Source organism: Lutra lutra, chromosome 17 (genome assembly GCF_902655055.1).
Source record: "Lutra lutra chromosome 17, mLutLut1.2, whole genome shotgun sequence".
NCBI lineage: Eukaryota > Metazoa > Chordata > Mammalia > Carnivora > Mustelidae > Lutra > Lutra lutra.
The window spans coordinates 10014648-10028782 of record NC_062294.1 but is presented as its reverse complement, the minus strand read 5'-3'; the positions used below and the strand labels follow the sequence as shown (position 1 = coordinate 10028782).

Genomic DNA, 14135 nt, shown 5'->3' with positions numbered 1-14135 from the left:
CTGCTTGGTGGGGAGCCTGCTTCCTCCTCTCTCCCTGCCTCTCTGCCTACTTGTGATCTCTGTCTGTCAAATAAATAAATTTAAAAAACAAAACAAAACATATTGTCATCAACAGATCCTCCTCACAACCCTGTGAAATCACTACAAGTGTTGTATTTTCCATTTTCCATACAGAATAGGAAGCTGCATGACAGTTATATATGCCTTATTGGAGTTAAACCAATGCAAAATGTACACTAAACAATGCTATTGGCATTAAAGCTCAAGGTATATTTTCTAAGAGAACATACATCCTGGTCTTTTTCTGAAGCAGACAACATGAAAAGGCCTGAAGAACGTGAACAGAGTAAATGCATTTTTCTCCTATTTACTAGACCGTGACGAATGCTTCTGTTTTCATAAACTACTTCCTTCTAAGAGCAGCTGTAAAATCATTCTAGCCAGTGTTTGATTCTATCTTGAACCACATTGTGTGTTAAACATCTTTCTTCCCAGTTTTCAGTCTTCATATGTGAAATGAGAGTATGTGTCCAGTGTGTATGAAATACACACACTTGTGGATGGACCGTGCCCACCTTGCTGCTATAAGGTCCACGAGATGGTCTGAGAAACACAATTTATAAGCATATATGACCAATGGCACCATTGCCACCACCACCACCATCATCATCATCATCAACACTGATCTAGATGATCATTAATTCATCAAAAAAAATTGCTGGGTTCCTATTGTATGCAATGGAATATACCAGAAAAAACAGTTTAGACATAGAAGACACAGTCCTTACTCACTATCTTGTGCAAATATAGAATAGCAGGGTCCTTTAAAGGTCAAGTAACTTTCTAAAGGATGCACCACTATGCTACCCAAGGGCACAGTTACGCAGCATGGAGATATTCTGAGTTCTTCAGTCAAATTCTCTTCAGCTGCCCAGTTGTGCTGATGGAATAAACCACAACTTGTCTAGTTAAACAATTTACCTCAATGGTCATCAATAGAGTTAATAAAGAAAAATACCAAATGAATAAAGGAAATGAGCTCACCATTCCACCCCGACTTCAGTTAAATAGAACAATATTCAGGGTACAGTGAAGATACTACTCCGCCATTTAAATATTAGGTCTTCTTATGGAGGATTCTTAGGGCCACCCAGCCGGTGGATAGTTTCCATACCATGCTTCCACAGGTGCGAGTGAAGCATCCACTCATGCCTTACCTAGAGTGTCACATGGTTCATTCTTCCAGGAACAAATGTCAAATCCCGTGAGCAGGATGGCATGGTCATGCCTCTTGCCATTCTTTCCAGTGAGGGCGGACTGCCACTGACAAAAACTGTTCAGAGACTGGTCGGCATGATGGTTGATCAGTAATCCTCCCTATGGGAAACCCACACAAATCAGAGTGTGAATTTGTCAGAGGTGAGAACCGTGACTCATTCCATTTGTACAGGCAAATACAGAAAACATCATGTTTCTAGGGAGAAAGATCAGTAGAGAAAAACACTTGAGCTAAGGTTGGAGAGGACTGATTAAAAAAGAAAAAATAACACCCTAAAACTATTTCAGGTAAATGCTCACAATACTTAAAGTAACTACAGGGTTTTAGTAGTATACTTTATAACTAGTTCTTTTTCTATATAAAAAAAAGTAGTAACCTGATATCAGTTAGGAATATCTGTGTTCATCTCATGCTGGTATCACCCTTATAAAACTGTTACAGCTTTTAGAACCTGATTGTAAGTTAGTGGTGAGAAAGTTCAATGTCTTCTTCAATACAGCATGAGGAAGGTACTGACCACAACTTACCTACCCCTGTGTAAGAATTTCCAGCAAAGGCCTTGGCACATCACAGACTAAAATCAATCCATCCATCAATCAATAAAATGAAAGCTCAGTGAATGGATGTAGAAACAAATAATTATAAGACTCTGAGGGGTAAGACAGGACCTCGCTTTGAGATAATTATTTACCAAATCTTTGCTTAAAACTATTGACTTGGGTCAAGTTGAGGGTTTTTAGACTAGGCCTTTAATTATCCATAAATTAGGATGCCTCCGGCTTCAGTGTCCCTGGGCAAAGTATAAGTGGTAGGTTAAAAACAAAATTGCCTCCCAATGACACACCCTCCTTTCTACCTTCCTAAAATTCCAGGAACAGTTTGACAGGTTAACCTCTGTAGCTCTACACACCTGGACAATGAGATTAATTTCTGTCTCGGACTCCTCGCTTTGTACAATAATTACTGGGGTAACAGATGAAGAGGAGAAGCCACAGCGGGACTTAAAAAACTTGGTAATCTCCACCTCAGAAAAATACAGTTTCGGTACCAAAACACTACAAAGCAGTGAGTGCCATGCAATTAACACTTTATTATATGTTCTGGTTAAATGATTTACTCCATGCCTGTGTCCTGCACCTCAAGGTAATCAATTCAAGGGCAGTTTAATAGTCTTTACTTAGTCCCTGTAGTACCTAAGATGGTGCTGGGGGGACAGCAGGTTAACTACAAGAATTTTGTGATGACTTCTTTTCAGTAGGTTTTCAAAATATCTTTTCGCATCTACCTGAAATTACCCAACATATCCGATGTGCAAAATGCAACCAACCCTTAAATCTATTATCAAATGCACCCTCCCTGTGAAACCTAAATAATATTTGTATTTTTATATATAATGTAGTATTTATATTATATATGCACATTTAATATTTATGCCATTGTATACACACATTATATATATAATTTCATATATGTATATATATAATTATTTTGTGATGTTTTAGTTATTTGAATACATAACCCTATTAAGTTTACTTTCTTTGAGGATAGGGTCAGCCTATTTTCAAGCTGGAATTTCTAATGACTAGTTCATGGATAGGTACACAGTAGGTATTCAATAAGTAGATCCCAAATGGCAGAAAGAATTAAGAAGTAAGCGAAGTTTGGCACGTACAGGTTCTTGTTCCAGAAGAATGAGGCTCACCACCACAATGTTTATGTCACTTCCAATGGTCCCATCTTTAAATAGGCTAGAAACCTGTTGGAGCAATTGAAATCAAACAAAAATAAAGAAAATCTAGAAATTTCCAAAACTCTCTGTGTGTATCAATCAGATTTTTAAGTACGCACGCTTCAATTCTACAAAATTGAATGTACGTATATGTACGTATGAAGCAATTTCCTCAAAACTCAACTTTTTTCCAATAAAATCATGTGGCTCCATCTGCTACCCAATCCACACAAGGATATTCTGTGATTTTGGTTGTTCTGGAGAACTAGAGCACTGGAGTCTAACAAACTCCCTTACCATGTTCATGACCGTGAGAATGTACGTGGTCACGTTTGCCTTGCCGTGCTTTTCCACCATTTTCTTGTCTGCTACCACAAGGGTTTCCACATTTAGGCCCTTTTGTGATTTTCCAGCTGATCTTCTGGGTCTCCCTGCACTCCCATATTCATCAAACCTGAGATAGGTGTCCTCCGTGGGAGGCTTAGGGGCATCTACAATGAACATAAGAGCATTTGGAAAGAATTATCAGTGGAGATAAAAGAAATCTAAACAGGGCAGGGAGAGAGTCTGTAACCAACACTTGACTGATGTACTGATAAATGGTGACTTCAGGTTCTTGTCCTGGGGCTTTGCACCTAGTTTGTGGTCAAGAAAGATTCAGTCAAAGAGGTTGGTGAACGGATAGACTCAACAACTCAAAAATACTCTACCAGGTAAAACACACACACACACACACACACACACAATACAAATCTAGTTGGTACAGCAGGTCAACAAAAATTAATTTTGTCCAAATAGCCTTTAAAAACAGAACATGCTCATTTTTATTTTAAACACTGCAGAAATAGACATTATCCTTTGCATCTGAATTCATGGTAACACTTCATATATTATTTCCAAATGAAATTTAGAAATATACGTCCTACAGAATACTGTCCATGTCTAATATCCTTGTTTCATCAACAGAAACTTGAGTATAGCACAAAGTAAGTGCTGAATAAGGACTCTTTGACTAATATCGAGTTAGTTTTGAGGAAAAGAGCACAGTCAGGGGTGATATTTAAAATGATAGTAAGTATTTCCTAGCAGGTAAAGTGCAGGCACCACCTTAACAGAGTGGATATTGGCCATGCCTTTGAGAAGAGACCTGGAAGTCTCCAGATGTTGGGCCAGGCACGATCCCTTCAGTTAATAGAGAGGGACAAGTCCAAGGATTGCTGGGAGGGAATGGGACACTGTAATACTAACACAGAGTTATTTTAATACTTCAACAACTAGTACAGTCCTCAGAGTAAAGTCATTATAACTCTCCAGAAAGTGAAATTAAAAGATCAAATTATGTAGAGTTAGATAAAAAACCTCAAGTCGGCCACTTTGATAAGTGACTCTGAGTCTCAGTTTATTAAGGAAAAGAGCATTAATGCTCACAATACCAATCACAAGACTGCTCTAAAGATGAGCTTTGATATCCATCAAATACATATCATTGTCACTATGGGGAGCGCAATTATAATTACCACTATGATCATAAATCCATGTCAAACAGATGTTCCTTAAAGATGATATTTCTGTTAATACCCCAAACCCCAAAGAGCAATTATAATGGTAGAAACATGGCATTTCATTATTGCTCAGAGATAGCAGTTCCCATTCTCCTCAGGTAGAAACACCATCCGGCTGCTCTAACTCACACTCACCCGCCATTCGTGGTTACTGAGCCTTTGAAATGTGTCTGGTGCCACTGGAGAAACCAAAGTTTTAATTTTAAGTTTAATTAATTTCAATTTAAATTAAGCAAGCAATATTTGGTACAGTCATTGAAAAATAAGTTTGGAACTATTGGAATATGCAAAGCTACTTTTCCAACCTTAAATTTTATGAACTTGAAATACAGATTAAGTATTTCTGATGAGAATTTGTTGTCTACATTGAAATTGTGCTCTGTCCAACAATGACCAGAATTCCAAAATTTAATATAAAATACTTGATTCATAATTTGGTATACTCAACATTGCATGTGGAAATGATATTCTATACTATATCAGGTAAATATTTATTAATTAATAAACATATTATTAAAATTAATTTATCTTTAATTTTTGAAATGTGGCCATTAGAACATTTAAGACTACTTGTGGGGCTGATGCTGCTGATCTACAAAGTGCAGAATGTTGTGCCTGGGTCACAAACCATGCCCAATAGGCCTTGTATCTCACTGCTACATCCACATAGGTGTTGATGTTCTCATTTCCTGTGAAGTTATCCTTTAAGAGCTCAAAAGGAACAAACATCCAACCACACCTGAGGATTCACCTCTGATTTCCTTCATCACTGGAAGACTGGGTACCTTTCTCAGGAGCACAGAAACCAAGATAACATGGCGACCCATGACTAAAACAAACAAAAGCATATCAAAATCTTTCCTAGTTTAACCTAGAAGAATTGAGAACTGATCACCCAGGTTTGCCCGACAGGGGTGAATCTTGGCCCATCTCCAAGACAAATTTCAAGGGGTGCTTATGTCACCCCATTTTAACCTGCAAAGTCAGCACACCTGACTACACTCAAGAGAGCCTACTGAGGGCCCACATAAGAACAGAATAAGAAAAAGTTTCCTTACATACATTTCTTGCGTCGTCCACAAAAATGCTGCTTTTGCAACCTTGGGTGGTGATGCTCTCTCTCTTGACTCTGAGATGTAAGGGGAGTGTGAGCTGGGGAGTGACCAAGATGATGCCCGCTGGAGCCCGGGTAGCTATGGCAACGCTGGACCTTCTCCTCAGCCGTCCTTTTGTACAGTACATGAGGATGGTGTCCCGCAGGTGCGCTGTAGTTATGCTCCTGGGCCAGCAGCTGAGGTAACGGTGAAATGAGGAATTCGTTTTTTCGTGTCCTTATTAGACCTGACTAAAGAGCCAAACACACAGAAAATATGAATGATTCCAGGCATCCCCTTTGTACGTGGTGATTTTCAACAACTGTCTATCGGCTACTTCCTATGTGCGGGCACTGTGCTAAGTAATTGACGTGTATTATCTATTTCAGATGTACCATTAGCAGTTATAATGTTTTTATCCCCATTTTACAGAGGACAAAACTGAGGTCAAGGTAGTCAGTAGAAAAGCTAGCAATGGCATTGTAGAGAAGGAAAAAAAATAATATTCCCTTTACCCTTCTAGGTTCTTGGCTCTGACCCCACTGTAGTAAACACTGCCTGGAGTAAAACAGACTTTTAATAACATGTATACCTTCCATACACACGGAACTTACCCAGGCAAATGGAGTAACTCCCCAAAAGGACCCAAGACACCACCTTACAAATACTATCTCCAGCTAAAGGTATAAGAAGATATTGAGAGGTGACTGGGGGCAGGGGAAGGGCAGTCATGCAAGGTTACCAGGAAAAGCACAGAGAAAAGATATGGTTGATACGGAGATTTAAGTCCTGGCTTTCTACACGGACAAGTTGCTAAAGATTTGGTCACCGTCCTGTCCCTGGCACAGAGAAGAAGGCACCCCCGTGAATAGAGATTTCCCTTGTGAAGGTAAAATGGTAACTTCTACTCAGTTTTCCGAGCTTTCCTCATGTCTGCTGTTTCTTAAAAACAATCAGCTTAGAATAATCCTGATGCTAAAGAGGTAGGCTTTGGGATATCCGGAGCACTTGACCCTCAGAGGCAGTGCCCTCAACTACTGTTCCAGACTCTTCACTACTAATCTTGATGTTCAGGGATTCTTGAGACTGAGGGATGAACCACGTGACATCCTGGAGCCTCTGCATCTAGGACGCAGGGGACACAGTGGCAAACATAGGGCCGAGGGGGCAGTTTCATGGCAGCCTGGCCCTTGAGGGACCCCCAGCATGGGCAGGAGAAACGCTGCCATTCCACCCTGGTTCCACAAGGGCTAAATAACAGGGCGAGCCTGGGTGGCAGTGGGGGGCAAGCGGTTACCACCAACTCCATGTAGGGGCCTGGGGCTGCGTTCTCGAGAGACAGAGCTGCTAAATGGGGAAGGAGGAGTGAACGGGGACTTGAATCCCCTCCACTTGGACGTCATTCTGTACCTTCTCCCTGATCACGTTCTTCTTGCCAGCTTATCTCTTAACTCGGGCAAAAGACCCAGCAGGCAACGCATCCCCTGATGGGGACTGAAACTACCTCCTCGAGCAACAGTGACTGTCCTGAGCCAGCCAGACCCCATGTGACTGACCCCAACACCACGACGGACCTGACCTTCAGTGCCCACTGCACATACCCGCTCACCGTCACTCCACATTTCCCTGAGTGAACCTGGCAGGACTTCTGGCACTGTGGAGGCCGCCTTCGAGACGTGAGTCCGCTGTCTTCCCGGTGTTGGCTTCCCTGAAACAAATCCCCCCACCCATCTCTCTGCCTTCGGATTCCGTCAGCGGCAAGTGGCGGACCTGGTCTGTTTCGGGACCCCCCAGAGCCAGGCGCTCTCACACCCCTGCGTCCCAGCTGTAAAAGGGACTCGGCAAACCCATCCAACTGCAATTTCGCTTTCCAAGTTCATGGCACAAAGTGTGTATCTTGGTACCTGCTATTTCAGCTGCAACACAGCCCTGCCTTCCCGTCTACACCTCTGCCCTCTGTCTTCCTGCATTTGGTTCAGAAGGTCCTGGACATCCGGGCCCGGGGATGGCACGTCTGGTCTGCTGGCCTTGCGGCTTAAGCCCATCCAGGAGCTTGTTAGGGATGCAGATGCGGGTCTCACCCCAAATCTGCGCCATCAGAGTCTGTGTTTTATTTAGGTCCCCAGGTGATCTGTGTGTCTGTGAAAGTCGGAGAAGCCCTGATAGGCACCGGCAACTTTGCCAAACGTCAGAAAGCTGCGGGGAAACAGAACGCACACACAGATCCCCTCACTCCCAGGCAGGATCCCGCCCCATCAGAAACCAGATCTCTGTCCTTGGGACTCACGCATGAGAACCTTGGTTCTGAACTGCTCTGACGACCACCGCCATGCACAAAGGGCCTCGTGGGCCAGTCTTCTAGGCCTCCCCTTCTTCATGAGCAAAATGGGAGACTCGTCCCTCCCTGACTACCTTACAAGGGGAGACAGAATAACCACTGAAGAAGCCTTTACCCACTCTCAGCTACAGCAAGCGAGGCGGCTAAGGAAGGTGAGTGACTGAATCAACACTCGCTGAATGCCGGGGAAGGGCCAGGCACAGCTCGGGGCAGGAGATATACAAACCACATGTGGTTTGTTAGGGAGCAGACAACTAAAAATTCAAGGGTGGTACCAAATGCTAAGGGGGTATCTTGGCAAGCACAGATTACTATGGGAACGCAGAGGCGGCCCTGGCACCTACCCCCCCACAACTCCCTGCAGGGTGGAGGGCTCTGTGCCTAGGCCTAATTTGGGCTCTCTGATACGGTTCAGTTTCTCGTTCTCAAAAGAAGCCCCAGAACCCGTGGTTTGGTGCCGATCTCCCTCCCCCTTCATTCGGGTGCTGCCTTCTGACCGACTGCCAGACTGACTTCAACATTGACCTATTATCTAGAATCGGGACACAGGCAGATGCTTTCCTTGGCTCCGTGAACTCACACCAAGCACCTAATTAGAAGCCCTGTGCCAGGTGTTGGCATAAAGAACAGAGGCACATGGCAAGTCAAGAGAACCGTTCACGTTCATGTTCTCATGCAGATTCCGGAAGAAGATAAATCGATTGGCAAGATCAAAATTCAGCTGAGTAAAATCCCACAATGTCGGAATCCTTTCCATCATATCTTCAGGCTGGGTCTCAGAGTAACCCACCCTTCTCCGCCCAGCCCAGGGCCATGCTGATGAGGTTTTCGTCCCTCGTTTGGACACTCTCTGTTTAGTGTCCCAAAACTACCTGCATCCTCTCATAGGGTCTCCTCACACTGGCCAGAGTCCAATGTAATCAGCTCTTACCATGCACTCCGGTATTGATCTCAAATCTAAACCCTTTTTCCTGGCCCATAAGCCCCTGTATAACGTGCTCTGTGTGGAGCTGGACAGTTTATCTGTCCCCACTCCCTTCCTCCCTCCCCACCATTCTTATAGGACATTTCATTTCCTGAATCTACTATGTTCTCTTACTTGAAGAGGAACAGAAATTTCACCCCAGAATATGTCTCTTGGCACAAGGATTACCTTGAGCTGGTTATTTTTAAGAATCAGCCCATGCAGGGGCACCTGGATGGCTCAGTCCGTTGAGCTGGTGCCTTAGGCTCAGGTCATGATCTCAGGGTCCTGGGATCCAGCCCTGCGTTGCACTGGACTCCCTGCTCAGCGGGGAGCCCGCTTCTCCCTCTCCCTCTGCCTACTGTTCCCCTTACTTGTGCTCACTCTCTCTGTCAAATAAAATAAAATCTTTTAAAAAAAAGGAAAGAATCAGCCCACATAGGAGAAGCTCTGAAAACCTTGAGAAGTTACCCTTCTCTAAGAGAAGTTTATATTTATAAAGAAAATCTCTATGTATAAGAGTGTCTCTCTGTGTACGAGGAATAGGAAGATGACCACAGATCGGGAAACTCTTCTCAAGGGAGGTGTGGACTTAAACTGCATAACAACCATACCCTTGCTGAGGGCACTTGGCCTGATAAGTTCCCACAACTGCTCCCCCTCAACACTTTCTTTTGTATTTAGCTGGAGACGGTATTTAGGGCGCTGTCTTGGGCCCTCTGGGGGAGATCCCGAAGCCTTCCTGGGGCCCTCCATGTGTGCAGGAGGTATACATATTATTAGACACTTGGTTTTCTCCCATTGATCTTTTATAACAGAGAGGTCTGAGCCAAGAACCTAGTAGGGTAGAGGGAAATTCTCCTCCGCCACACACTCTTGCACACTTTTTCTTCGACCTATGATCTCCTCCTCCCATCGACCAGCTCGGCTTCTGGTGCTCACGGCTTTTTCACCTTCCCCTCCAAGAAGCGACGCTCGTGGCCCTGTTTCTCCCCCACTTTCAAATGCTCTGACGTCCTGGTGTCTTTGCTCATGTCTATTTACAGTGACAGAAACAAACGAAATGCCACCCTCTCCTTCCCCCCCAGAGCACACAGTCTTAATGTACCCTCTGTGACAGCAGGAGCCTCACAGGCATCCCTGCTGCGTGTCGCATGTTATCAGCCCATCAACATTTGTTTATTAGTCTATAAATGTTTGTGGAATAAGGGAATGAAAGACTCTCTGACCGCAGGCTTGCTGGTCCAGGAGACCAGCCAGCACCCCTTCTTCCTTCCCTGCTCAGCGGAAGACACCAGAGGTGGGAAGCAACATGTTCCAATGCATAAAAACCAGGCACTCTTCCCAAAGTCCAGCTGTCGAGCCCCGAGCACTCCCTGGGGTGCTTTATTTGAACCCCACAACCACTCTGGGAGGAGATCTCAGCTGGCAGCACACGGAGAATGGGGTCCCCTGATGTAAACCCCATCTCCCAGTGCCCCCTCCTTCCAGAGGCATGAAGACAAAAGACACCATTTACAGTCCCCTGCAGACAGAAGGAACAGTTAAAAGGCAGGGGCGGGAGGGAGGAGTGATTTATCCCTGAAAGCCCTCCTGCCTTACTAACTTCCTAACTTGGTTAAACTAATATCAAAGGCTTAAGCCACTTCAGTGCCTTAACTGGACTAACCGGTTGGGAAACTTTTCCTGTATTCTCCCCGTTTCCTGAGCACCTTAAGCAACTCAAAGGCACAGTGAAAGCTTCTGTGTTGAGAAAGCATTAAAAAAAAAAAAAAAGAATTGTCATCCTATATCAGGACAAACATACTGGTCCCACACGGCCCTCTCTTTTTCAGTTCAGAGTGACAAGAACAAAAATCTAGAATAATTCTTCAGGATGAAAAAAGAATTTTACAGTGCCGGATATTAAGGAAGAAAGATTCTTTTTTGGGTGTAGTTTAACAAAAAAAAAAAAAAAAAATTGGAGTCTGACCAAATAAATACATTTTATAGTTTAAAAATCCAAACCCAGCACCTCCAAAAAGAGACATCTGTTTGTGTGGAGAATGTGTGAAGCGTCTTGAGTTAGAGAACACACGCGACGTTCTGGCTCCAACAGTGGTGAGCGAGATGCAGCCGTGGTCTCATGTGGCTTCCAGTTAAATGGGGGGTCGGGGGAGGGGAGAGATTAAACGAGATCACAGATGGGTATGGAATATTCCTTTGGGCAAAGTATGAAGGAAAAAAGTGTTCCATGAGAGAAAACAAGGATGAGGAGAGTGGGAGATCATGGGAGGGTTTCCTGAGGACAGGCATTGCCAGGGGACCAGAGCCCTTTCCTGGCTCATGAGGAGGGAGGAAGTTGGTGAGGGGGGACAGGAGGGGACAGAGACCCAGTGGCCTACCACTGAGGATGCGCTGAAGCTTCCCCTAGGGTAGGGAAGGACAGGGAAGGCCTCAAGTCCCTGAGAAGCCCTAGGGAGGGCTGCCCCAATGTCCCACCCAAGGGGACTCCTCTCCCTCAGAAGCCAGAGGGAGCCAGAGATAAAGGCCTGGCAGCGCCCCCTTCTGGACTGAATACTGTTCCCACATTAAGAGTCAACCTTTCCCAGTTTCAAAGACCTAGAAACCCCGTCATCATATAATTTAACTGCTAAACTTAAAGAGGCAATGGATACAGACCAACAGTCAATATTCTACGCAGATCACAGTTCACCATTTCATAGTTCAGAGAGGAACGACTATAAAACACTTTGTTAGAAAGTTGTTTCTATTTTAGATTTCAATAGCCAAGTAAGAAACCAAGGGCTCTGGAGGGTATAAATCATACTTCAGGAAACTGCCCTTTAAAACACCCTCCCCCTAGGTCATATTTAAATTCTATTAAAGGATTTAGACTTGACAGAAAAAGGGAGACTACAGATTTCTTTTTTTTTAACATTTTTTTTTTTTTGACAGAGAAAGAGATATCAGAAGTAGGCAGAGAGGCAGGCAGAGGGGGAGGGGGAAGCAGGTTCCCCACAGAGCAGAGAGCCCAATGCGGGGCTCCATCCCAGGACACCAAGGTCACAACGTGAGCTGAAGGCAGAGGCCCAACCCACTGAGCCACTCAGATGCCCCTAAGGTCCTTGTCTTAAGTGACCTTTATCCTAACAATAGGATAAGGCCCAACCCACTGAGCTACTCAGATGCCCCTAAGGTCCTTGTCTTAAGTGACCTTTATCCTATTAAATAATAAAAAACTGATTCAATGGGTTGATGAAGTTTGCTAAAAGTGAGATGATATACCTTAAAGAAAGGTCTTGAAGTAATTAAAGAAAAAAAAAAAAGGAATCCCCAAGGGGGGGCAGTATATACATTCTCTTTCTCTTTTTAGGAAAAGCTAATAGAATAACAAAGTTGCCCCCATGAAGCTGGCTGGAGAAAATATCGGCAAAGATATATATTTGTGGTTACTAAAAATCCATTGATCTTTCATTTTTTATTTTTTAGCCCATCGTCAACAATAATGACAAAAAAATATTGCAACTTCAGTCAAGACATCACATTCTTTTTTTTTTTTTAACTATATTTTGTCCTAACAATAGCACTAAAGAAGAATAAGTAGCTGATTTGTGGCCCAGTGCGTATGAGGATAGCCCAAAGAAGAAGTCTCAGCTTAGAGCGAGCGAAGGGCTTAAGGAAGTGTATGCACTCAGTGTGAAACAGGAGTCCACCATCCAGGGGTTGGAGGAGGAGAGAAAGGAAGCATCAGAGAAGCGAGGGACTAGGGACTAAGAAAGGCTGAGAAAGTCTAACAGGAAAACCATCAGCACAAGGATGTTTTAGAATTGACAAAAGTCAGAAGTGACAAAAATTAAGATAAAATGGAATGGCACAGAGGCAATGATGTAAAGGAATGCTCAACATATGAACAACACTTCAGGGGTGCCTGGGTGGCTCAGTGGGCTGAGCATCCTACTCTTGATTTTAGCTCAGATCACGATCACAGGGTCGTGGGATCGAGCCCCGTGTTGGGCTCTGCGCTCTGTGCAGAGTCTGCTTGTCCCTCTCTCTCTGCCCCTCTCTCTGCTCTCTTTCTCTAAAAAAACCTAAACAGTTTAGAGGTAAACTTCAAGCTTTACTGCTTGATAGCTGGGCTTAAGTACTCTCAACTTCTGGTTGCTATTTTTCCCCCCTACCTGTGAAATGGAAATGAAGGGATCCCCACCTTTTTTCTCTTGGATCAAGAAAGTATTTATTCATCAGGCAACATGCTAAGCTGTCAACTGCTCAGTTAACTATTAACAAAAAACCGAGAGCCATAGTTGCTTCCCAAAAAGAAATCAGAAGCTTGAGATTACAGAAAAATCATTGACCAGGTTCGAGATGAGAGAAGGGGAATGATCTGGACCAGTGAGCAGGCTGAGGGGACAAAATCTGACATTATGCTGAGAGCATGCAGACGCTGCTAATATTCTCAGTTCTCTCCAAAGCATACAATTCTCTGACACCGAAACAGAATCTTCTGCCGTCTGCATCTATCCATGCAGAGGTGGCTTAACAGACAACTTGGACAGGCCCTCACACGTAGACATGCCTTTCGAAAAAACAAATGTATATTCAGGATCCCCAATTACTGTCAGTGGGGGGAAAAATCTCTTACATTTTGGGGGGGAAAAAAAAACACATGTCAACAAAAATCTGGCATTTCCTGTTCCTTCACTGAGGGCAATACTACTGTCAACTAGACTCACAGTACAAACATGATTTAGGAGGCGAGGAAGGCTTTCCAGAGCCATACACACAGTAATCTTCCTTCAAAAAACTATAAATCCCACTCAGTGCAAATTTCATCCGATACTCTCAATATCCCCAAATTGCCTGGCAAGAAAAGGGACCACTGGGGCACTTGGTGGCTCAGTCAGTTAAAGATCTGCCTTCAATTCAGGTCATGATCCCGGGGTCCTGGGATCAAGCCGCACACTGGGCTCCTAGCTCGGTGGAGAGCCTGCTTCTCCCTCTCCGCTGCTACTCCCCCTGCTTGTGCTCTCTCTCTCGCTATCAAATAAATAAAATCCTAAGGGAAAAAACTAAAAAAGAGAGAAGGGACCATGAAGCCAAAAGCCACAAAGTTTCTTCAATTCCGTAATGGTTAAGTGACGCTTTCATCTTTTCCCTTTCTCTTGAAGTTTACAAACTGCTCAGATA

The 14135-nt window shown here is 44.0% G+C and overlaps 1 protein-coding gene across 2 annotated transcripts in view; it reads right to left on the bottom strand.

The window, feature by feature from the left end:
- ADAMTS18 (ADAM metallopeptidase with thrombospondin type 1 motif 18) overlaps positions 1–14135 on the bottom strand; it is a 137218-nt gene that overhangs the window by 70546 nt on the left and 52537 nt on the right. Inside the window, exons 4-7 of one of the 2 annotated variants that reach the window (XM_047712341.1) lie at positions 5633–5915; positions 3306–3499; positions 2952–3035; positions 1218–1377 (exon numbers count right to left, since the gene is read on the bottom strand). In XM_047712341.1, the coding sequence (XP_047568297.1) occupies positions 1218–1377; positions 2952–3035; positions 3306–3499; positions 5633–5915 (721 nt within the window). Of the gene's footprint in view, positions 1–1217; positions 1378–2951; positions 3036–3305; positions 3500–5628; positions 5916–14135 lie in introns of both variants that reach the window. The other variant, XM_047712340.1, reaches the window with a different exon arrangement.